Genomic DNA, 26,512 nt, shown 5'->3' with positions numbered 1-26,512 from the left:
GGTGGTTCAGGTTTTTGTTTCGTGCCTACTTCCATGTCTTGTGTTTCACTGTCAGCGTTCACCTTGGCAGCGTTCCTGAAAATAGCTCTCATGACAACTGGGACTGACATGCAACTGAAGGAGAAAATGAAACATCAGTTACTACTACAGACTTCATCCATTCTTCAACGTACTTCTTTTTTTAAACTGTGGCTGACACTGGAATGATAAGTGTGGTGAAAACCAGCACTACCTCCTTCCGTCCTTTTGGCTTGTACAACCTAACAGGTGTTACGTTGTAACTACAATATAACTACGTGTGCTATACCAGAAACCTGTTGACACAATGAAATCAAGTGCTGCCTCTTTGCGCTTACCACTGCCAAGAATAGAAAGACAGGGAGGGTTTGGTCAAAAAAAAAAAAAAAGTCATAAGGGTGCTTTTAATGAAAACCTAAACTAATAATATTGAAATATATTCATTCTTGCTGAGTTTTATAATTGTAACTTTCATGTTTTGTATAAGACAGGTACAGAGCATATCTGTTCTGAAACACTATGTACACTAGAGGAGGTTTTTTCCACGCTAACAATAGAGTTACCTGGTTCTGGGAATAGTATCTAGTATCCTGTGACTTAAGACAGGGCCAGCTAATTAAACAGGCTCAAAATCCAGCCTGCATTGATCTTGCTGTCATCAAATAGATAATAGCTGTATACTAACTTATGCCAAATGAATTAGTGCTCTCAGTCCTTTCTCCAATGTATGTTTGTACATCACAGCAACTTGCCTCCCCTTGTATTTGTTTCAGAAAACAAGCCAGAAACAGTGTTGTAGACATGTCATACACACCTCATTTTCTGAAAAGAAGCACTGATTGGTATTAGGTAGATGGGGAAAAAGTCCTTTCCATTGCTATTCGAAGTTACACTAGTCATCAGACTGTCATCAGCTAGAGTCTTCAGAGAAGCATGTTTACAAAAGAAAAAAGCATCTTTATAAAAGGTAAAACTGTCTTCATTCAAGTGTTTCGCTGCCCCACATGCTTTCTACTAGAAACACTTTCGATCACTATTAATGTTTAAAATTTTTGAGATACGTAAGACACTGAAGTAACTTATTCTCACTATTATAACTTCTTACTAGAGTGAAGTTTTCTGGTTGTTGAGTTTATGGCATTGTGAATGCACATGATATTTCTGTTAAATGGACATCTGAGGTCCATTCCAACTGTTATGAAAGAAAATAAAACTACTTACCGCTTCACAGCTCTTGTTATAAAGTCATCACTAGAATTTAGAGTTGGATCTTGAGGATTTAAATAAAGGCAACATTGGACTTCTCTGGATGTTATAACATCAATTATCACTAAGAAAGACAGAATATTTCAAAATAAACATTTTTATAAACATTAAAAACTATCCATTCATTCTGATGCTTCCAGAGTGGTAAGACTGAAGTCAATGGCAAGGGACTTGCAGCAATGCCTTTGCATAAGACTTGCTGCTTCTTAATATACTTAAATCAGAAATAGTAGAAGTTACAATTTGTTAATTAACTGCAGGCCAAGAGAGAATAGGACTTGAATACTTGCATTTACTTTGTTTTATGCTGAATACAGAACACTTTTTAGTAAGCAATTTATACACAAGTGCTACTTTGTGTCTTTCATGTGTTGCACACCATTGTGTAGCCCTTAGAATGCATTTGTAACCAAGAAGCATAGTGCAAGAGCCTAGATAGAACCAGGTCCCTTCTCAGCCCAGTAAAGAGGACAGTATTAATTATTCCACACGTACCACAGGCTAAATTCTCTTTCACAGGATGAAGGAAAAAGACAGAAAAGCTGGTGTTCTTGTGTGGCACCACTTCAAAGTAAAGCAGTTCTGAATCATCTAGAAATAAAATTACTATTTAGTGATATCCACCCATTGAACCTGGACTGGCTGCATCACATGCCAGAATTTTAAAACTACTGATACAGTAGAATCTAATCATTCATTACTTTGGCAACTTAGTTTGTGCTTATAGAAGTGTCAGGCCTAGGAGATTTAAAAAAAAAAAGAAATTCAACAGAGTATAATACTAGAATTAAGGAGTGTTTAAAATGCTCCACAAGTAATGACAGCTTTGGCGAGGGAGCAGTAAATCTGTTAACACCCAGCTTAGAAACTAATTTCTCTCTAACACTCTGCTGTTACTTCCAACCACGCAATTTACCTTCATTTATGTGCTTCTCAGAGACACAGCTGCTAATAAGGCTGTTATATGCCGCTTGATGTCGAAGAATCTCTATTACGCCAGGCACACACTTCGGATGGTTAAATGGGATTTTACTGACCAAGGCTCCTACTAAATCTGTTTTTTCTGAGCCTTTGTTTATGAAGTAACAGTGCTTTGGGCAATCTGGAAGAGACTGAACAACAAATACGGTGACGTTTCAAGCACTGAAAACAAGAAAGTAAAGCTTGATGTTATCGGGCAACTGCGTAATCTGACAGCAAAAATAATTCTGGAAGACACACTTCTAGCGTGTCCATCATGTCTCTCTGCATTTCAGTAGAAACATAATCCTTTAAGGAAGCTAAAAGATCCACTTTCCCTCCCAAATGCATCCAAATTAGGCAAATATACCCAGAGCCAAGTGGTCAGGAGTTGCTGTTCAAGTGACACTGATTCTTCCAACTACTCTTAAGAGCCCTGTAGGGTATGGAAACGTTAACAACCAAGATCTCGCAGAAGAATATCATAGTAGTGCTGCTTGACAGTTGTACAAATAGGATAGCAGTTTTGCCTGAAATCTCTTCAGGGCATCATATTTTGTTCCTCCCTCCATCACTACTGCTTTCTTTGGAGAAGCATGTTTGGCTAGAGTATCTCCTGATGATTCATTTGAAGAGGAGGAGAAGAAGAGATAGTAAGAAAAATTTGCCACATGTCCATGTTGACAGTGATTCTATGACAAAATTAGAAGTGCAGTATTGTGCTTCAGGATGCCAAATGGGAACTGTCACCTTAAGAACAGGGCAGGGCAGTTAATTAGCAGGGTCTACATTAAGAAAAGCTGAAGAGCAGAATGAAAGAGCTTTTCCTTGTATGTTCATGAGGCAAAAGGGTTTCCTCTACATTCCTTTCACAGTTAGAATTCAATTTAGTAATTTATTTCTAGAAATAAAATCTTTTAACTCAGAAGCAAAACTATCTCCCTGCAAGTACTACTAATATTTTAGGGAATTGCTGAAGAGTTACAGAGCCTTTCATGTGTATCTAATGGAAATGAAACGTTCATCCCATTGTATGGGTTTTATAGAGAAGAGCTTTGCTAAACCTTATTTTAGCATAGTGTAAACTTACTACTGCCTTCTGTACCACCACCTCAAAGTCCAAGAACTATGTAGGCAATGTGCTCTGCTAACACTGCTAGTAGAAGAGAAAGAAATGCCCTCTTCTTTTTTTTGCCATGAATTGCAAAATTAATGTTTCCTAGCAAAAAAAGTAGATCTTTGAAGCTTGTCTTGTAGTTGCCCTGTACATAAGTCTGGCAGAAAGCATCTTAGCCACCGTTTTCTGTTCTAAAACTTTTCTTCTACATCTAATGCTGCCTAAATTAAATATTTTTTTACTAAAACAGTTATTAAAAAGGAAGCCATCTACAGCTAAACAACCGTGGCTCTAGATAGTAATTGACATCACTGATGTAACACTTCACACTTTCCTTCCTGCCAGTCCCTTTAAAAGGAATCAGTATCCTCAGTGTTATCTAATCAAGAAATCTTTTTTGTTAGAACAGCATGATATGCAGCATGACATGCAGCATGATAAAGACCTTCAAAAATCTAGGTAAGTACCATCTTAGGACATGCTCCTCACACCAGCCAATAAGTTTCCTTCTTTTTAAGGCATTAATAATAAAGTTCTGAGCAATTTTTAGAAGAGTAAATATTTGGGTTACACACAGACAAACTAGTATGACTTCAGCAGCCGTGCACACAATGTCTCATTAATGAGGATGAGAAGGTCACTTACTTGAAAGGGTCTAATGTTGTTTTGTAAATAACTTGAACTATTTCCTAAAGAGCATTTAAATACTGTTAGGATTCTGGGAAGTCTGCATTGCTTGCTTAAGGGGAAATAAAATTCAGTATGTATCTTGCACAAGGGCAGAGTGTGTGTCAAATGCACACTATACTCACCACAAAGAAACAGGATTTATGTGTAGACAAGTCTTCACTGCATTTTTCTTTAAGGGTAGACTGAACAATCAGCTCATATAGAGGAGCTAGTTTCAAGCCAGTAATCTGAATTCCTGAAACAAGGTGATTTTTTTATTAGCATTTAAGGTATGACTGTATAATGAAAGCTAATATTAAAACCAAGCCCAATGTTTTGAAAAGACAAAAATATTAATCTCTCTTATTCCCTTTTTTGCTAATGGGAATTTGAGGTAGAACGTTTAACAGCTTTGCCTGTAATCGGCATATCTTTCTTAGAACTTGTGTTTTTTACGGGTTGCTAAAACGTTACACTTGGGCTGATAGAACATGTTCTGCCCCAGAAACCAGTTTCGCCTCTTACAACGTTAACACAGGGAAAGAAAACGCAAATAAGCAATGCATAGTCACAGAGGTACTTAGTCTTAAAAACAATTACAACATGCCTGTGAGCTTCTGTATTTTTTCAATACTGGATGAGGACATAGGAATAGGCTGGTGAAACTTCAACACAAAAAAAGCTGGCAAATCCATGCTGAGTTCATCAGTCAGTGACAAAAAAGCAGGGTGGCTGGGGAAAAAAAACGTCGTCAGAATGAAAGCTTGTTACAGAAATTGTCGTAGAAAGGACTCAGTGCAAGGCCACTATCAGGTCTCTAGCGGTTTACTACATTCCATACTTTTTCTGTCTTGGTAAAAGCTTTGTTTAAAAAACGCAACTATAGCCTTTAACGTTTTAAAACAAGGTTAGTGTGAAGATTGGCAGAAAGGAAAAATCAGCCACCAGAAGCTGAGGAAGAATGCACAAGGCCGTTTGCTATCAATCGTTCTATCGTGATTTGTTTTGGAGAATGACTTCAGTCTTTCCCTCCAGCCTAGCACTGAAGTAGAGAGAGATGAGGTGTCAGTATCCATGGTGGGATGACAAACTATTTTGTATAGTAAAGGTGTAATATCTCTCAATATATGCTTTATTTATTCTGAAACTATGCAGAAGTTGCTTGTTGAATACTAGGAAGCTAAGTAATATTGCTCCAGTGGCTCCTTCTGGCTTCAAATCTACGAATAAATCCATAGTTCAATGCAACCGACACAATTAAATATGAACACAATAACTTTAAAGTCCATTTGGGAAAACTGTAAAAGCCCCAGGTTATAGAGGGTGTAGCTATGGAGCATAACGCCATCAATAAAACAGAGCTTCCTGTTTTAGCAGAGGCTAAATTAAGTTGTACTGAGGTTAGTGCCAATGGCTTGTAAATCCATTTCTGTATTGAGAAATGTCCAGAACCTCACCTGTCCCCTCCAGCTTCAGAATCTACAAGCAGTGGAGAAAGAGAAAGCTTGTGGAGTGTGTCTGTGCCTTCAACAGTTACAACTGCTTTTTTTCCACATACCTGGCAACCTGAGGGAGAAAGAGAACTGCATTATTTTCCTCGTGTCAGTGTAGATTAATCCTATGCATACAAAACACACAACAGTAAGGTCTTTTTTTAAAGGTCAGGTCCAACTGACAGCCACAATGTTTGGGCAGCAAAGAGAAGCCTACATGGACCACACTCAAATGGCCAAAGCTGCCCAATGGTTGCAACAGCAATAGCTACTTTTGGGACATGCCATGAAATAGATCAAGCAACCACCAGTCATTTTCATGCTGGCTAAGCAGTTATTCCATTTGATATCGCTCTCACTTCAGTTTGGGTCAACAGCCAAGAAATGGGAAAGTAGTTTCCTGATGTACGTTATAATTGTGCTAAAGTGCATCACATAAATCATTCTGCCAAACTAGAATTTTAAATCTTATTTCTGAGTTTCATTGATGAACTTTGCTTAATGAAAGAGACAGTGCTGAGAAAGTTATCACGTTAGTTATTTCTGCTTTTCTAGCTTTACCAGGATTTAGTTCTGCTTCTAAAACTTGATAGGGAGAAATGTAAAATTCAATGTTCATAGGAGTTCCTGAGGAATAAAAAAATGGTTACTATATATATCAACAGAGAAAAATCAGGCATCTTGACACAAAGGGGGAAAAAAGGAGCAGTGCAGACGGGCAGAAGGGGATTCCTCATAAGAGTACATCTCTAATTACAGTATATGTTCAAATCACAGCATTTTCTTAGTCAGCATTTAGCAGCTAAACTGTCAGTGTATAAAGTCATCAGACGTCTTTGAAAAGATTAAGTTTCTCTCTCTTGCATAATAACCTGTTGTTCAGCCTTAAAAATAGTAGCTGAACTGCTAGCTTTCAGTGACTAGTCTGAAATAGAAGGGAAAGTTGCATAAGGGACACACATCAAGCTGTGCAACAGGCTAGCGGTAGCATGTATTAAATGTACTTTTATGAACTATAACACATTAATGGTTACAGCTCACTTCTGACAGTGTAGATGAGCCAAAAAACTTATCAACTGACTGTATTTGCCTTTTAGGCAATGTAAGTATTATCTCAGCTACTGCTGCTATCATCTCATGGTTACTCCCAGACTGTGGTTTCCCACATAACCTCAGCATATTGCTTGCTTTGCTTTTAGGCTGCTGCAAAGCCGATGCTGCAGTAGCTGATAAACCACCTGCCCTCTTGGTGTTTTCTCCTTCTGTATGTCTGTACACTATCTGAGAATACAGACACAGTAAGTCCCTACAGCATGTTTTATTTATAATAGAGGATCTTTACTGTAAACAAAGATCATCTCAGTAGGGATTTTTATTACAATTCTTTGAATCAATGAGGAAAGAAAAGAAAAACTTCACCTCCAGTTCTTGGCACCAGATGTCCTACTTTTCCATGAAGTACTTCAGTAATTCTGTTTACATCCTGTGCTCTAGTTAAAAACACATCTTGATTAGTGTTTCCTGAGTTGCAGTGCTAGCCAGGCTAATGTAAAGCATAATTTGCACCCTTAATCAAAGGGAGACAATGCCTTCTTGGAGACTGTGTCTCCATTTCTTATGTCAGCTTCCAAAACACTATCATTCCACTCATGCATTACTCCTGGGACTTGGGCTTCCAGTTTCAACCCTGTATCTGAGCTGCTTTGTGTTGCAATTTGATGTGCAATTTACCAGAAATGAAGGGGGACAAAAATATTGGAGCGTCAGGTTGAGCAAAGACTGAGGAAATAACCTGGATAAACTAACTCAAACAGAACCAATCTCTAACTTCAAATGTGATCATACAGCTGAATACATACAGCCACACAATTACATGGCTGTGTATTAAAACTCTGCAGTGCATTAACATATCATAGATGGGACAAATAATCTATTTAACTCACAAATAATATTTACTGAGATATCAGTGATCAGCAAGGATATAGTATTTTTGTTTGTGGAGTTAGTATGCTTCATAAGGGAACACTGCACAAAAGTAAGCCAGGAGTATGTTTCAAGTTACAGAAGGCCACACTTGCCGAGAGTACTTAATAGGCAAGATATCAGAAAAGACGTTTCAAAAATCCAGAAGAAAAGCACCGCCCTCAACTGTGATTTTCTGAAAAGAATAAAAATTATTGTACAATTCCCAGAAGGTTTAGGAAAATCTGTTCCCCATCTATCTGTAATCCTACTCTTTGAAAGGAGAAATGAGAAAAGGAAGGATAGGAGGAGGGCTAGCATCCACTACTCCTGGTCTAACACCTGAGCACAAAATGAGGTACAAACAGCAGGACCCCAAAAGGTATATTTTACTTCTGCCACAGGGAGATCTGAACATGACTGCTGACTTTCAGATGCACTGTTTGCGCCTCGTGGGTGCTCACATGCACACACACCCAAGCTCTGCAACCAACCACTTTCCCAGCAAGTCTCTTAGATAAAGCACAGGAGTTCAGTAGATCGTCTTGTTTGGCGTGCCTGGGGTTGGCAAACTGCAGAAAGGCTTCAAGCTTTCCAGTGGGAGAAAACTCATTAGCCTTCCACATCCTGCTCTATAATTAGATCAGTCAACTTGTTTTCTAGTGAAATGAAGGGGTGGGGGTGGAGGGAAAGGGAGAAAGAGTCAGACTTGACGTTACCTGTCTAGAAGAGACATTGAAAAAAGATCTTTTTCAAGGGCCTGCAAAGCACGGTATCCCTTAGCTTTAATTTCGCTGGAGAGAAAACAAATTATTATTTTTGTAAGCAAACAAAAGCTAGGCTATGGATTTTTAAAGTTTTTCAAGTAAAATCTAGTTGCAACCTGTTTCCTGGAATTTGATACAGATTTGACAGGTCTTCTAGAATCTTTCCAAAAGCATCATAGTTCTTCATCCTACCAAAAAGAAACAATTGCTGTCATGCTACTAAATGAGATAGTTAATAAGTCTTTTATATCTAACTTACTAGAAAAACACCATTTCAGAGTGACATAGGCATGCTCCTTATCAGATCTGGCAAGTAGCAGTACTGCTTTGAAATTTTCTTAGAAGATACCAGGAAATGTGAATCCTTGGCTCCATTGCAAAAAGCATTGTAATTATAGCTGACACTGGTTAAATATGCACTACTGAAAGCAATAGATGTGCATGATACACAAACTTGACAGCTCATCAGCTGCAAAGCACTTTTCCTGATGTTCCAATACAGCTAGTCATGTAGTAACACTTCCCTAATACAATGCACTTGTACATTGTTCTTTTCATCAAAATATCAAGGATTGTATTAATATTGCATTTCTCTGTGAGAGAGAAATCTTAAATACAATTGATAGATACATCAATCAAAAGAAGAACAGGGGGCAAGTGGCTTGCATAAGTTTGTGAAGGAAGGGTTCAGACTGCTCAAAATCAGAATTCCTGTAGGTTCTGACTAGCTGTGATAGCCTGGAGCTCTGCTCGGACTAACCCACCAGGTATTTACTCACCTGCTTAAGTGGATTTTTCGAGCCTTACTGAACTCTCTAGTGCTGCTGTCACACAGAGCGCTGTACTCAAGAAGATGTACCTTCCCTTTCTGTGCACATATGGCTGCCGTGTGGATCAGCAAACAGACCAAACAAGCCTGCCTGGACTTTCTCATTGGGACAAATCCTTTCCAAACAGAAGCCTAAACAAGTCACTCAGCTCTTCCATGACTTTTTTCCCACTGGGCTAGTGGGGAAGCAGGGAAAAGGGAGGGAAGCAGGCGTGCAGGTACAGGCACAGACACAGCACCAGCCTATGCATTAGCTGCCTGGTTCATCATGATTTTATAGTTACTTTGAGACTCACAGGAAACATTGCACATATAACAAACTGCCTTACGATGAAATAAAATACTACACCAAGAGGTGTGGAAGGCATACTTGCACTGCGTGCCAAATCCTAACAAAAATAGGAAGGCAGACAAATAGTACCCACAGTGCCAGTGGTAACTATATGCCATTGCTCAGAGCCGAACTGCTGGCAGTTAACATCACTGGGAGTCAAAAACCTAGGAAAATGCAAGTCAAAGCTTTAAGACACAGATGTTTACACCCATAAAGCTAATATAGCTTCATTTATGAGCAAAGAGAGGGCTGGAAAAACCATATAGAAGAGAGATGAAATATACAATATCAATGATTTTTCTTTCTCTCTTTACCTTCCCTTTCAACTGTTCTGCCAAGGTATTTAAATAAGAATACAATTTTTAAAATATACTCATTAGCAGTAAAACCTGGAACCTTGATCATATTGGCTGGAGAACTTCTAAGTGGACTTTTAAGGTGCTGGCCTGACCTGGAACAGCAACTACTCAGACAGAACGAAATGTGGTAATAAAATATATAAATATATATATATATATATAGTGCCCTACTGCTACATGAGAAAATTAAAGTAACATCTCATCCTGCACATTAGCAAAGAAAAGCAGGCCATGTGATATCACCTTGCTTTCATTGCTGTGAGAGAAGCCTGAAGGACATGTAGTTAAGACTTTTGCATAAGAACAATACAAAGACTAGTTAGTTTTTGATGGAAGGAGAAGGGGAAAGTAACATCTGGTTTGGATCTTTAAGCCTGACAGTTCTGAATTGTCATCATCAGTCCACTTCCAAAATTATGGGTCCAAGTAGTTCTATAATTCTTGCAATCAGCACAAATGCCAGTATTCAGAGGCTGTGTTCAACTGGCAGCCAGAGTCAATGTATTGGGGATTACTCCTTCCCCTCACTCCATTGAAGCAGACGCAATTTAGCTGTTTTCAATGGAATGACTTGAGAAATAAGTAATGCCTGGAGTATCTTTTCAAAATTGTATTTGCTGCAGTTTTAGCCTTGAATTTACAAACTGGAAGCAGGTAATAACATTACAACAGCCACCAACCTCTAGTATGGAGCACTGGAACTGATTTCCCACATAAAGTAAAATCCAAAAAGGTGACAATTCTTCTGTTGTTTTCTGGATTCATATTAATGTTTCCTGATTCGTGCTTTTTTCTTTTTTTTTTCTTTTTTTTTTTTTCCTTCAGTTCTTACACTGAAACCATTCTAGCCTTGAATTCTCCACAACATTTAGACAAACACAAGACTCAGGAATTCCTTTCCATACAATAAGAGGCTCCGCACATGATTCTTTACCTTAGATGCTGCACCAAGTTATCACAAACCTACAGGAATAACATAGAGGAGTTTCATGTTTTTTACTGTTCTTTGTGAAACATCTCTTAAAAGCATTTCATTGGTAACGATAAGATTGTTCCCCATTACTTTTGATTAGCTGAATGGTCAGCTTAAAAAAAAAAAAAAACAACCAACAAAAACCAGACTAACACTCCAATAGTTAAAACATAATATTAATATAATAATTAGAAGAACAAAGACTATGTGGAAGAGGATAAAATTAACATAAATATTTTGTTGATAAATTCTTTCCAGAAAAAAAAAAATGCGTCTTTGCCAGTTTTTCTTTTATTGGCAGTTACTGTGCTAAAATTCTCTGGATATGCATTTCCATCCTAATAATATTGTGCAGCTGATCTCACTGATCAACAGCCCTGTGCTGGTTAAACAGAACAACTTGAAATTCCTGGCTGACTGCAACTCAGTAACAATTTGGATACTTACTGATAAAAATCAGAGTTTATGCTCCCCACCGCCCTGCAACAGCTTGTTGTTATATCTTTGATCTGAAGGATTGTCTGTAACACTGAACAACTGCAGAACATGGTATGTGAACTGCAGAGTGATATTTTGCCTGTATTTTAATGGGAAATCTTGCAAGAGAAACATCCCCATGAGTAGGAATGCACATACTCCTAAAAGAAGGCAGAAGGAAAAACAGAATCTCTGGTAACAGCTCCAAGATCCCCTTTGGGAATATATATTCCACTACACCTTGGTAGGCAAATATTTTAAGACCCTGTTATTTACTGAATATTGGTAACATCGAAGTATGAGAATACAAATATTTATACAGGGCACTACAAAATTCTTGGAAGATGGGTATGTCAGCTGAGTTTTACCTTAATATTTAGCACTACAGTACTTAATACCTGTAACCAAGTTGTAAGTTTAGGTGAGAGATTCAGATGCCTAAAAAGGTAGCTAGTGTCATACACAGGCTGGCAGGTGTGACAAGACCAAAAGGAAGCCAAAGACTTTCTGACATGGCAGCTGGAGGCCAGGGAGGTGAGAGACAGAGAAAATTAACTTTACCACAGGAGCTTCTCCAAGGTGAGCCAGCTTTACATCCATCACCTTTCCATCTTTCTCCAGCTGAACTTCTATATAAAACATGTCCGATGTCATGTAGCAGGCAGTCCCACTGGGGCTAACGTGAACGTTAAGCCTGAGAAGAAAAGGAGAAAAAGAAAAAAAAAAGGCTTGTATGTCTAAAAATTCTGTCACATGAGGAAAGGAAATTAGTATAGTTTACTTGGTCATGGGATGAGACGCCAGGGATGCTTCAAAAATAACTATTCCTTGGCTCAGCTTCTGAAAACTATCCAACCAGGCAATACATTTGTGCTCTGCGCTTTGCATTATCATGTCGGTTTGCTGAAAACTGTTTACCTCAGTCTGTAGCTTTGGGACCTAGGCACACATGGCCTCTCTTCACCCCACAACCTCCTCCACAAACGGCTAATCAAATTAGGCAGTTATGCCTGTTCCAAGTAATACATCCCATTAGAACACGAGCTAAGAGAAAACATTGTTGACAAGCCATCCAGATGGTATTCCCCACTGGACTTGGGGCCATACTTGCTCATTTGCATTTATCCACAAACAAACTTACCCTTTTTGTTTGCATAAAGATTCCAATCTGTTCATCACAGAAAACAAAGATTTAGCTGCAAAAAACAGAAATGTTCTTTAATCAGGCTACAATGATCAAGAAGTAGAACCAGTATTATCCTGCTTTAAAGGGTATGATTTAGGTAACGAGAAAATAGTGTCTCTTGCATGACTTCTTGTTATTAATGACAACTATTACCCTATGATTAACGAGTGCTGTGCTGGGTAGAGCTTATTCTCAGACTTTGAGAATAGCTATAGCCTGAAGGCTCAGCCCAAAGATGAGTCACAAGTCTCTTTGTGTCATATCCACCCCTGTGTCTATACATTTGACCCCTTTGTGCAGAACATCACCAACAGAGAAGGATGGGTAGTTTCCACAGAATATTAAAAAATACACTTTGAGTTATCTGACAGCTCGTTACCATTTAACGTCCTCTCTATCTTCTCCATGCAAGAGAGCAATGGACCATCTGGAGCATCACTGACACGCCGTTGAAGTGGCTTATCCTGGCACATTTGTGAAAACAAAAGACAGAGAAAGACTCCTTAAATTACTGGCCAAAGAGGAATATCACTGTATGTCAGACACAGAACACTGATGCCCAGTACAACAAAACACTACTTATTTCTTTTCGTCAAACATAGAGGTGACCTATGACTGTAGCTATCTCTAAAGTGGCAGCACTGAATGGATTTGTGAAGATCCTATTGTGCAGTAATTATATATCAGAGGCCTTTGGAGCAGGGAGCAGCTTTCCGTTCCCTTTTCTTTGGGGCTGAACACAAGCTATGTCAGCTAATTCCACCGTGATACTAGAGATCAACTAAGAAAATACTTAGATTTTTATTTTAGGAGGAATCTGCTTAAGTGAAAAGAATCTGCTTAAGATCAGTAAGTGCCACAGGTGTACTTGGTTAGATTCAGCATGCAAGTTCCAGCTGAAGTTATTAACTTAAGTAGCAAGCAAACTCTCTCAGCTTCTCTTGCAGCTCTTGTCTGAAAACTTCTCATACTTCACACTTCAATTCACAAAGAACATTCACTGCTGAAAAATTTTCACTATGTTCAACCTCAAGACATTGTTTTCAGAGTAAGGCTTTAGTTACGCATTAATAAAAAGAAGAATGGAAACAAATGGGACTTTTTATACTAAGCTCACAGCAGTTGTGCTCCTCTGCTTTTTAAAAAGATGATTCTTAAATATAATTAGCTACTGGAAGGGTGGGAAACATGGAACGACACATATCACAGGAGAGAACCTAGATAACCAGTTTCAGGCCAGTTTCTGAAAAATAGTCTTTTCTCCCAGTCCTATGGGCAAGAAATTGTCTTTACATACTATGAATGTGCTAATGGTAATGAAAGGAAAATAACCTAAGTGTTAGACAATCAGCGCTAACTCCTGAAGAGTTAAGAGTTAATGCAAGAAACAAGCTCTAAAGTGTTAAAATAATGCAGGAAACTTTTTCTATCCACTATTGTAAGAAAAATCAGGAGCCACCCTAAGTAAGCACTATTTTTGGGGGGGGGGGGGGTGTTGTTTCTTTTACAGTCAAGCAGTTTTTGAACCATCTTGGCAACCTGCTCTTGCACCACATATCCTTCTCTCACCCAATCTGCGATTCTTACCATGCAAAAATGGACAAGTTTCAGAGTTTCAGTCCATGGTTTTTGTTTGTATTTTAAATGCAACTGTTCCATTAAAGCATTTGTAGAAATAGATCTCACAGCACCTGAAAAACATATCAAAATGTTCTATATATAACATCGTGTATTTACATGGGCAACCAGAATAGGAGGAAAAATATAAAAACTTGCTAAGGTCATAGGTGTGATGCTTCAAAAGAGGAGGCAGAAAAACATTGTTTTACTTGATTTTTGCATACAAATATCTAATTTTTGTAAGATTGCAGACAGAAAAATGGTGGGGGGAAATTTTGTACAGGCAAGTATTCTCACCATTAAATACAGAGATGCAGCCCAATCTTCAGCTTGTTAAAAAACCTAGGCTTTCTTTACCTATGCACAATCTCCTGTGTGTGTTCTTAATAAATACCAAGGCCTTGACATGGGTTTCAGGCATCCACTTTTCTACACCCACCTAGACCTCATTAGAGATAATTTTGGTTAGAGGCTAAAAATTAGAGATAATTTTTTACTATGAGGGTGGTGAAACACTGGCACAGGTTGCCCAGAGAGGTGGTAGATGCCCTATCCCTGGAAACATTCAAGGTCAGGTTGGACGGGGCTCTTAGCAACCTGATCTAGTTGAAGATGTCCCTGCTCATTGCAGGGGGTTGGACTAGACGACCTTTAAAGGTCCCTTCCAACCCAAACCATTCTATGATTTTGCAGAGGGATAATCTCAATGCGGAGTTGTGAATTTTACTTTTTTTTTTTCATTGGGATGACAAGGAAGGAGAATGGAGCCAGGAGAAGGAACATTTTCAGCCCATCATCAGTCTCCTTATAAGTACTCTCTCTGGCCTTACACAGAATCCAGAGGCTCAAAGAAAGTTTTTTTCTGAGACATGGTGCATCCATAACCTCTAATTCCATCAGGAATAAACCTTGAGTGAACTCCCTAATACATCAGCCTGAGACAGGCAGGAAGACTCCAGACTGATTAATAAGAGGAAATTGAGTCCCTGCAACATGCCACCCACTCTGTTCTGCCACTTAGCACCAGAAGAAACATTGCAGAGTGCTTCTGTGACCTAGAGGGCACAACAGCCACAGAGAATTGTCCCCTTTGAGCTAGCAGCACTGCAGGTGGGGAGGAAGACAGAGGGACCTCTATACCCTCTGCATACACCAAGCAGGGATGGTGAGTGGGGGCTGGCAGCATCTTCCTCCTGCTGGGAGGATGAGAGAGCAGAAACCACAGCCACCTCAACCAGCTGGAGAAAGGGGAAGGAGTGGACCCCAACCAGCTCTTGCAAGCACCCCTATTAGGCAACACACCCCCACTAATGTTCCCACTCACCCATGCCTTGATGCCTGCAGCCCACCCTGTACCTCCATCCACACCCCAAGAAACCAGGGCTCCTACTTGTAGCACCTGCACCACAGCACCCACAGGTGCTGTGCAAGGCAGAGGGCTTGCTCCCTCACAAACCTGTTCCCCAGGGGTTAGTGTTTGAACTTGAGAAGCTTGATAAGCACAGCAACATCACTTCTCAACTCTGCTAATTTTTAGAAGGGGTGAGGCACCCTGTCAGTCATGCTTTTCCACATCTAAGTTGTAAGGAGAAGGTATAATGTCTGTCCCCATCTTTTCAGAAGTTGTAGCATTCTCAGGAAAAGACTGAATTTAACTGGGGGAGAAAGGCAGGGGGAGGTATAATAGCAACAATCACTCAGCAAAACAGGGAAGCACTCCATAAGGGAACTTTTAGTCTAGCTCAGGGGTGGAAGGGGAAAAAAAAAGAAGAGACTATAGCTACCTATAATATTTTCATTGTATTTGTGCATTCTTTTGTGGCCACCTCCTGTTGCTAGTCTCTTTGCACACAGGAATCAGTGCACAATGGCAGTGTCAGGTTCAAGGTTTAATCCTGGACCTTTGTATAGGCACTAGCTTGAAACTGGGTCACCAGGGAATGCCGGGTCTACAGCAAGAAGAGCATGTCTCCTATATAAATCCTGTGTGGCAGTGTTTCAAGATGTCTTACAGCATACTTTCTGTTTTCACCTGTCAACAGTCATGCTGCAGTGCCTGAAATAGTCTCATAACATGTAAAGGAGATGATCTTGGACTTGTATGTAGGCACATGAGTAGAAAGTAAATAGCCTGGTGGCCTCACTAAGATTACAGAGAAAACTATGCACAGACCTAGGAGTCCCAGGACAAGTACAAGATATGTGCCAAGAAGCGGTATTTGTCTCCAGACAGACAGGTGTCAAGCATATTACTTAGGGAAAGTCAATGAGGCTGAAAGAGTCAAATATGCTTGCATTTCAGCTTTGACAAAGGAGGTGAAAGGTGATCAAGTAAATTGATGATGTAATTCCACACTTGTGGTAGATCACAATTCCCTAAAATTATTAGCTTGGCTTATGCTATTAAATATTAACTTATTTTTTAAATTGACATTAGAAGTGACTATAGGTATAATCATGAGCTTTACCTGTGACTTGGTGCATTCATTTAAAAATATGTTTTCAGCATTTCTAGAGAGACATATTCGCTTAGGTTTGCTTGATCAATGTATTGAAATGTTTTCTGCTGGGCAAGAGCAGGTACTATGGCCCACATAAAGTAAGTGGGTTGCCTCAGTCCAGGACACGTGAATGGGTGTGTGCACATGTGACATACCACAACTTGGTAGTGTTTAATATTTTTGTGGTAATTTTCATAAATGTTTGCCCTGATCCGGAGCTCATTGGAGTCTCTGTGATCTTGATACTGACTCCAGTGGTTTGATCATGTCCTGAATAAACAGAAAAGTAAATTATTTGCTGACCCTCTTGAAGAGAACACTTCCAAAATAACGGAAGGAAACATGCCGCTGCTTACCCTGTCTGCACAGTAGCTGTTCTGCAAATAAACAGAGGACTTGGAGTTCAAGTAGTCACCATCCAGCATGGCTGATAAGCCTAAAATTCACTTTAATTTTTAAACAAAAAATAACCTTTTCCATTGCGCTCAATTGTATCTATTTAGGTAGATGAATTTGCATCATTTTTCCAGGAAAGGGATAGTGCTAGATATTAATAACAAGACAAATATTCCAAGACAAGTAGTAGCCTGCATGCTTACATAAAACTGTAACATTGACTAAGATCATACATGAGAAACAGCAGCTTAAGCATGGTCAGAAAGCTCCTCAGATCAAGGTGGTGTTCCAGTATTCAGAACTGTCGTATCAAATTACTCAAGAGAAGAGTTAAGAGTGTTGAATAATTTAAAAAGTTCTAATTATAACATTTCAGGCTTATTAGATACACAAATGTTTAACTGGGTCAGTACATGGGGAAAAAAAAAAAGCAACTAGCCAAGCATTATCATCAGTATAAAAGATAATAGGAATTACCACATGAATCCTGCATGCCCACCTGCTCTAGATTACCCTCTCTCTCTGTGTTCAGCAAAAATTGCTACTGAAAGGAACTTTGTAGTGCACAGTTACAAAATAAGTTGTCCCCAGAGAAAATCTTCTCTTACTCTCAAATAATTAGAGGTTATCTTATCCCCTTTAAAGGATTTAAAACTGATATGCTTCTTTAGGGACCTTTTGAGAAATTTGTTATTATTACTACTTTGTTTATTTTTGTCAAGGTTTTCTGCATCTTGCTAAGTTCCTCACTCCATAATATGCTTCACAATGCATGCCCTGGGAACATTGTGATTCATACGAAAATAACATTTTTGTAATTGCATAGTTCTTCCATTTCTGATTATTTTTCCATTTCATGGAATGGTACTTTGTTTTTCTGAGAAAGGATCAATGTATTTTCCATCCATATTCTTGCATGAATTCAAGTAAACTATTTGCTTCAGTGAAGATACTCTATACTTAATACAGAACGAGGGAAAACTGCGTACCATTGATGCATTCTAATGATAGCAGTTTGGAAAAGATTCCAAGAATTCTATATTCAGTGCAACACTGGTATTTTTTTGTGTCTGCTTTCTTTTGGGGGGCTGGGGGTTGCTTTTTTCTATTAATCTTACATCCAGTGTTGGGTTTTTTTCATCTAAAGAATAAAAATCAAAATAAATCACCAGCAATATCTTCACTGGCCTGATTCCAGCACTTTCTTCGAATTGCATTTTTCCAGAAGCCCTCTGCTGAACTGTTGGTCAGAGAAAACAGCAGCTACGTAACAGCCCAGAGTAAGACTACATTCAGAACTGGGGCCTGGGGTAGCCAGTGAAAACCAGTGGTTCCAGTTAGAACTACAGGATGTGTAAGAGGTGTCACTGTGATAATCTTAATTGATACCTGGTCAGGAGATCAGAGGTAATATTGTGTTCTTTCACAAAGTGCCATGGGATTTTAGAGTGATCAGCAGTGACACAACTATAAAATGGGCATGTAACTGGAACATGAATCAGTGTTTACAGAAAATGGTGAGCATTCAAATGATTCCTTTATCTATCCTGACTGCTCCTCCATCTAAGGTAGGCTAAACCCAGTGCTGCTTAGCTTTTATGAACCATATCTTAGTCTGATACAGTCTACAGTTTACGGCTTTACAACCCATAAATACTACAATATGTTTTGTCATCCTTCCTTCACTCTCTACATCATCTCCACAGTTATGGAGTGTAAATATTTTGCCCCTTGAGAGTAACATCAGAATGTTGGTGTCTGCATTTTATTTCACTACAGCCATACAGACTGAACCAGTTTTACTTCACAACTTACTGAATAGCACTTCTGGCATTGTAGTCTGCGGCATTTAACACTGGCAGGCTTTGACCGTTTCCTACTCCTTCACTGAAAGTGATTAAGATCCTCCAGTGCCAAAAGCTGTATAGACAGACATCAAAAAAATAGGTTCGTAGCAAATGGTCATGGATGTAGAAATGCATTGATGCTGACAGGGCATATCTTTTCCTCAGAGCATAGTCAAGATATGGCTAACATTTGATTTCTGCTTGACATTAGCATTATACTCTCCAAGTACTTATTGTCTCAGTCTTTTTCCAAAGGCACTAGGGACAAGCAACCGTGATTTAAATAACTTTATGAATTAACATGGAGGGCTGGCTTCACATGCACATATTTTCCCTTTACAAGGTTTCATAGGACACTATAACTGGTGTTCATAACTGAACATCTGTTGCTTATCCCACATCTCTTATCTTTCTAAGACTCTTACGATCATTTTTGTAACTAAAATCAGGTGTTGCACCATCATTCATGTTCTTTGCAGACATCAGTCAGCTGAAATCAATGGAACCCGTCACTTAAGAGCTGCAACAGCTCTCCTTCAAGATAGAGAAAAAGCAAATGCAGCAGGCACATAATCTGCAGAATAAGTAATAAGTATGGTATGTTGAAGGTCCACATTGAAGCTGTTACTGTTAGAAAGGGCGGGAGGGGGAGGAGAAGAATGGGAGCTAGTAGCTGAGGAGCTGAAAATCATAATGAGCATTGAGGTAACTGAGGTAGAGGTGAAATGGAGAAAGAGAATAATTGTGCTTAAAGGAGTTTTCCACCAGTATGTCTCAAAGCTAACCACACAGGAGGCCAGCTTAATTGTCTTGTTTTTCCAGATTGGGAAACACAGAGATGGGGAGAGGAGGTGACTCCTGAAGCTGGCCACAGCTGCAGAACTAGCAACCAAACTGCAGTTTACCTGATTCCACTATAGCACATTCCCATCAGAAGTAAGAAGGAAACCTTCAAAGAAAGAAGGAAAGAGATGGGGAAAGTTACTAGAGAAGCACAAGAGGAAAGGCTGTAAAGACATGTAAAGACCATGAAGTATGAAACCATATAAAATATGAAAAACAGGAACAATAGAAAAAGAAGTATATGGAAATCAGAAAAGATATAAAAAGGAAAAGACGAGGGAAATACTAGTATACACAACTCTAAGATTAGAAAAAATATTTTTACAATATTTTTTGTGTTATTTTTATGACAGAAAAGTGAAATGACTCTAGGTCTACTTTGAGCTATTTTAAACCAATATTGGTTTGGAGATTATTGTTAGGCTTAATTGATCTGATTGAATATATATCAGGATATGGGTTATATAACATGCAGACTAAAAAAAGAAACAGCACTCGGTGCCAAATACTGATTTCAGTAAAATAGTATGTGGGAAGGACACATTTTTCAGGAAAGACAAGACCATAAAGGAGCTCAATCCCAACAAATGCCAGTTAAAGATGTTACACCCCTGCCATGTAGACAAGTACTCCATATAAGCTACATATTTTACATCATTCTATATTGGTTAAGCAATTTGATACTGCCTTTTGTATCTTATGTTTTAAAACCACAACTAATTAAACTATGAAGACTTGTTACAAATACATGAAATAAATATTGTATTATACATTTTAGTGCCTGCATATTTTTAGAAATTTGGTAATTCCTTAACTATGTTCCTAATAATGTTTTTGTCTATTCTATCATAAACCAACTGTGCTGTAACCCTCAAATCTCAGATTTCCAGATTCCTAGTCACCTACCAGGATGATGTAATTTCTCCTAGCTCTGTTGAATGACACGACAAATGACTGCAATCTCATCATTACTCTTGGATTCATTGTTATTCGAGTCACTTCACTGCACTTTCTCTATAGGCACAAAGCATTCGGGGATGGATTATCTTTTCAAAATGGTAAGAAAGCTATGAGTGCTAAGCAGCACGACTAGCTGAGATGGAGTACTGACAGTAATGTCATTTGGACAGCTAATAGAGCTAAGCAAGTGCAAGTATCTCATTACCCAACAGTTTATTACAGTAATCGCACTATCTTGTTTCTAGGGAGTATGTATCTGTTTGCAAGTGTAAGGGGACATGTATGACAGGTTTGGAGGCAGTCACAGATGATGGGAAGCTCCTCTGTCAGGTGACAGATTAAGATGTCCTTGCATTGAGCGAGAGCATTAGGAGCAACAGCCCACACAACCTTTGTGTGTGTGTGTTGATTTGTGGTGTTCAGAATCCAGACTGGATTGCTTCATTTTGAGAATAGCTGATGTTTATCTGTGCACATCACAAAAAAACTCCCTGGGTTATATGGGCTGCGAAAGCATAGAAAGACTACTCCTACCCTATAGAGCTTAATCTCTAAATATAAAAGGCAGATGAAAGTTGGGATGAGAAATGGACGGACAGTGGACAGGCCAAGGTCAGATCAGATTAGTGACACTGTGTGAGTGTGTCGTGGTTTAACCCCAGCTGGCAACTAAGCACCACCGAGCCGCTCGCTCACTTGCCCCGCGGTTGGGATGTGGGAGAGAATCGAAAGGGTAAAAGTGGGAAAATTCATGGGTTCAGATAAAGACAGTTTAACAGGTAAAGCAAAAGCTGCACATGCAAGCAAAGCAAAACAAGGAATTCATTCACTACTTCCCATCATCAGGCAGGTGTTCAGCCATCTCCAGGAAAGCAGGGCTCCACCACAGGTAACAGTTAGTTGGGAAGACAAACACCATCACTCCAAACATGCCCCCCTTCCTTCTCCTTCCCCCAGCTTTATACGCTGAGCATGGCGTCATATGGTCTGGGATATCCCTTTGGTCAGCTGAGGTCAGCTGTCCCAGCTGTGTCCCCTCCCAACTCCTTGTGCACCCCCAGGCTATTTGCTGGTGGGGCGGTGTGAGAAGCAGAGAAGGCCTTGACGCTGTGTAAGCCCTGCTCAGCAATAACTAAAACATCCCTCTGTTATCAACACTGTTTCCAGCACAAATCCAAAACATCGCCCCATAGCAGCTACTATGAAGAAAATTAACTCTATCCCAGCCAAAACCAGCATGGAGCAGAATTAAAATTACCTGAATCCCAATGCAGTAGGCTGTCCCCTAAGACCTGGAGTTGGTCTGCCTAACAGCAGGCACTACAATAAGCTTTGTCACATCAGATTCTCCTGCCAGTTTTTGGAGAGAAACAGGCACACTCAGGGGGAGATTCAACCCCCCAATACATGCACCACCCTCTCAAGGCAGCCATAGCTCTCAGTTGTGTAAAGTGGGAGCTACCTACCGAGACTGCACTTGGGCATGTCAGTTATATACCTCAAGCATAGTATGTCCCTAAAACCTGACTATCCCTTACACAGACACACACAAAACCACACTGAGTTACATAGTTGGGAAGTATGAGTATGTTGATAATTAGCCAAGCAATACTTTGCCATATTCTTCACTCATTGTTACTTATGGTTTCTCACAATTGCAACAAACTGGAGGCAGGTGAAAGCTTCTAGCTCTTTCCTTTTGTTGGCGGGGGGGGGCGGGTGATTCTCCTCAGAATATACGGTGTATTTGACCTGGGTGGTTTCTTTCCTTTAGTCCTGCTACTTAGAAACACTGTTAAATCACAAATGCATTTCATGCATCCTTATGCATTGGTAATAAAAAGTTGTCTAATAAATTCTAATACAGTTGTGCTGTCAGCATAAAAGAGAAGAAATAACCCATAATATCAGGAAATCCTACCTCCCTGTATTGATTTCAGTTCAGCAATACTGCACAACACAAAGGCCCACACACCCACAGACCCAGCAGATGCCAGGCTAATCGATTCTGGGCTGAAACAGGAGGGCGCCCTCAAAAACAAGTAAGTGGTTTTGTTCCCTTTCTATTGTGTCCCTTAGAAAAATGAAGTCCCTCTCACCCCGGCAGATTGAGATCTTGAAGGAAGAATAGATGGTTTATGTGTGATAAGGTGGTTTTCCAAAGAACGTGGTTCATTCATTATGTCGACAGAAATCTAAGATAAAATTACAGTGTGAAATTATGCGTAATTTAGATATATATTGTGTGCTATAAAATGTGTGCTGAAGTAAAAGGAACAAGTATTTTTTTTTCCCTGGGAAAGGAAGTTGCACATCAATGTTTTTCCCAAAGATTAGGATATGTTTTGTCTGAAGTGTCCATCCTTATCTGTAGCTTTTTAAAAGGAATGAAATTCTTGTCAATATCAGTTGATTTCTTGGTTGTATTATGGTACGTAACACAAATACTAGTAGCACACAGTTAACTACATCTCTGCTTAACTACACTTTGAAATTTTTCTCTGCAAGTATTTTATGTGCAGAGCTGTACTGGCACATATGCTAATACGTAACAAAGTTCGATCACTACAGACATCCTTAGGGCCACATTGCAAATGTCTACTACACTGTCGATGTGGTTTTAGGTGCCTGCTGTAGCATTTAAAATCAGTGAGCAATTCAAACTTGCTGCTATCTCAGGCTGCCCAAACTTAAGTTCCTGTGCGGTCAATGGAGTGGAATAGTTGCAATGCCTACTCTCCTCTGAGCAGTTGCTCTCTTACCCTAAGGAGCTGGAGTCATGCCCTAAAACCTCACGGGTGCTACAGATGTGCTCTCACTGTGGTCACTTGCTAGCAATTGAATAGGAATTATCAATGTAATGCATTTTCATGCAAATATTTCTGTTAGTTTTGGATTAAAGAGCTCATTTTTCCACTTGGTTTAGGCAAGGTCCTAGGGGACATTTCACAGAGGATGAAGGGTATGCTATAAACTGGTCTTTATCGCATTACGATATGCAGCTTGGGCCATGGGACAAAAATTCAAACTAAAATGACATTTGTTGTCTCAAGCAAGATAGCCCTAAAGGGCGATCAAAAGGACAAAGGCCATGCCCATTAGCAAGCAGCATGGTGCAAAAGGGGCATTTCCATCGAGTGAAACAGTTGGCATCAAGGACCTGGCAACCACACTGTATGTATTACAGCAGGGAGGTTATTTTGGACTAGCCCTGGTCTGATCCCATGGACAGAATGCCCACCAGCAGCAGAAGCACCTGAGGCAGACTCCTGAAGTGCATCGCAGTGTCCCATCCTACACAAACCCAATTGGCCTGTTCCAAGACCACTCTGCAATGCAAATTAAAGTAGAGTAAATGAGGACAATCAAGAGCTTAGTCTCAGAGGTGTGCTCCTGATCTGAACCATAACACTAATGACCAAAAGAATGTCTCTGATACTTTTTAGTCATGAAACAAACTGCTGTTGAAATCAATTCAAAGACTTGGTTAACTTCAGCAATGGGGCGTCCCTTCCCTTCCAGACAATGTGAAGGAACAGGGTACAATTACTGGTCTGGAAAAGATGAAGGGAACAGGAGAGGGAGAACAGCAGTGACAGCATGTGCATTTTGTCACCCACCAGTGACATCTTTTCTGCAACTAACGATGTTTAAAACAGTGAATGCAGGTGTTGAAGACAGGGAATAATCAGTGGAGGCAAAATTAACATCCTATTCTTGGCTTCTCTGTGCACTAGGAAGTACTGAATGGCTGCAGTCCACAGTTTTAATGATACAGAGAATCACAGAATCAATCAGGTTGGAAGAGCCCTCTGGGATCATCGAGTCCAACCATTGCCCTGACACCACCATGGCAACTAGACCATGGCACTAAGTGCCATGTCCAGTCTTTTTTTAAACACATCCAGAGATGGTGACTCCACCACCTCCCTGGGCAGCCCCTTCCAATGTCTAATGACCCTTTCTGAAACAAAATGCTTCCTAATGTCCAACCTGAACCTCCCCTGGCACAGCTTGAGGCTGTGTCCTCTTGTCCTATCGCTAGTTGCCCGGGAGAAGAGGCCGACTCCCACTTCATTACAACCTGCCTTCAGGTAGTTGTAGACTGCAATAAGGTCACCTCTGAGCTTCCTCTTCTCCAGGCTAAACAACCCCAGCTCCCTCAGCCGTTCCTCATAGGTCAGACCCTCCAGACCCTTCACCAGCTTGGTCGCCCTCCTCTGGACTCGCTCCAACACCTCAACATATTTCTTGAAGTGCGGGGACCACTCTTCCAACGGAAGGGTTCTGGAATATGTATTAAGAAGTAATACAGTGTATAGATACTCAAAGGGCTGCAGGAGTTGCGCGAGGATTTCTTGAAGACCCTTGAAGCAATATGTGTGCAGGGTCATGCTCAGACTCTTCCAACATTTTCATGGTCTCATGAAAAGGCTAATCAGAGCTAGCATGCAAATTTTTCCCTGTCATGAAATATCTAAAATGTTTTGTGTCTTATTTTGGCTGTTCTGTTGACTCAGTATTACCAGCTTTCCTTTTTTTCCCCTGCTTTTTCCCCCTCCGTTTAACAGAATCCAACATTTCTTTGTGTAAATGAACATATTTTGGTATTTCAGTGAGAACAAACTGCATCTGGATTGCTCCTTTATTGCTATCAGTTTCTCAAACTCTGCGAAATATGCAAAAATTAGCTCAAGCCGAAATGTGAGGCCAACAAAACTAAATCCTAGAGGGAGATGAACTAAACACTGGCTAAATGTCCAAGATGTCAGAAACTGCAGAAAACTAAGCACAGAGAATGACAAAGAAGGTTTTAAAGTGCACCTGCTTTGCAAATCGAGCGCAGCGGCTGCATGATGCGAACCCTGAGGTCAAAGATTTCCAGCTGAGGTGATAAAACCTGGAAATTCCAAACTTAGAAACTACCTTCAGCCAAGGAGGAGTGGAAGGGTCAAAACAATTTGTGTCACCCCTGAATGGTGACAGGCTGATAAAGCCACATCCTGAGCAGTTTCTGTATTATGTTTAGGTTACATTACATCACTTGTGAGTTTAAATGATGGTGTGTTTACCCATTTAAGTAAATGATTTAACAGTGAAAGATACAGTTATTAAGGTGTCATTATTTGAATTATTGTTATTGACATTGAAACTCCCCTCTCATATCTCCTTGTTTTGTTTGGCATCTGTAAAACCCTTCACGCATGAATTGGTCCATGACTATTAAAAAAATCTCTTAACAATCTCAGTGCTTCATGTTCCCTTCTGCCAGTGATAATTCTTCTTAAACTCAGTGTATTAAATGTTTTCTCAGCTTGTACTTGTCCCTTGAGGAAAGCTCATGTTCTGCTTTCACCACTAGAAATAATTGTGTTTATAAACCTAGTGACAGATGCCAGGAACTTATCTCCTTACCCTGGCAGAACATGCCTCATCTATTCGCCAGAGAGGGGATTAGCTGGGGGGTGGGGAGGGATGAGCAGACATGAAGCTACAATGTTTGTCTCACTGTCTCGCTTAAAAAATTCGGCCGAAACAGAGGTGGAGAAGCGGGCGCTCTGCCACCATTAGGCTCCCGAGTTAACGCACCGCTGGCATGAGCGGGACACAGCCCCCAGGCCGGGCTGACCATGGCAGCGGGCCCGTCCCGCGCTTGGGAGAGCAGCTGCCGCCAGGCACAGGCCCTGAGCCGGGCTCGAAGGTCGGCTCGGAGGCAGCCTCCCGCCCCCCGGCCGCCTGCCGCCGCCCGCCCGCTCCCCCACCCGCCCCCGCCCCTCCCGGGCGGGGCCCCGCGCTCCCGCCGGGCCGGAAGCAGCCGCCTCCCGACGGTTCCGCCCCCTTCCGGAAGCGGGTGCCGCGCGCGCACCGGCGGCCTGGCTCCCGCCCTGCCGCGCGCGCCTGCTCCTCCACGCCTCCCGCGCGGCCGCGCAGGCAC

General features: G+C 40.4%; 1 protein-coding gene across 1 annotated transcript; it reads right to left on the bottom strand.

Annotated features, from left to right (window-relative positions):
* Positions 1–1,297: 1,297 nt before the first annotated feature.
* Positions 1,298–14,069, bottom strand: LOC137665951 (mediator of RNA polymerase II transcription subunit 1-like). The gene is made up of 15 exons (XM_068405473.1): positions 13,998–14,069; positions 12,790–12,874; positions 12,366–12,420; positions 11,786–11,918; positions 10,709–10,737; positions 8,369–8,440; positions 8,205–8,279; positions 6,943–7,013; positions 6,085–6,150; positions 5,488–5,596; positions 4,638–4,762; positions 4,174–4,286; positions 2,201–2,396; positions 1,780–1,875; positions 1,298–1,323 (listed from the first exon to the last, which is right to left on the bottom strand). The coding sequence occupies exons 1-15, from the start codon at positions 14,067–14,069 to the stop codon at positions 1,298–1,300; spliced, it is 1,323 nt and encodes a 440-aa protein (XP_068261574.1).
* Between the last annotated feature and the right edge of the window lie 12,443 nt (positions 14,070–26,512).

Source organism: Nyctibius grandis, chromosome 7 (genome assembly GCF_013368605.1).
Source record: "Nyctibius grandis isolate bNycGra1 chromosome 7, bNycGra1.pri, whole genome shotgun sequence".
Lineage (NCBI taxonomy): Eukaryota > Metazoa > Chordata > Aves > Nyctibiiformes > Nyctibiidae > Nyctibius > Nyctibius grandis.
Note: the sequence above shows the minus strand (reverse complement) of the source record. Positions and strands in the feature narration are given on the sequence as shown.

Excerpts from the sequence above, each read along its gene's own strand:
- LOC137665951 (XM_068405473.1), bottom strand. The coding sequence starts at position 14,069 with ATGGAACAGTTGCATTTAAAATACAAACAAAAACCATGGACTGAAACT. Across the intron at positions 11,919-12,365 it reads TCTTTATGCAAACAAAAAGG|GCTTAACGTTCACGTTAGCC; the intron begins GTAAGTTTGTTT and ends TTTTCTTCTCAG. Across the intron at positions 8,441-10,708 it reads AACTTGGTGCAGCATCTAAG|GATGAAGAACTATGATGCTT; the intron begins GTAAAGAATCAT and ends TCTTTTTGGTAG.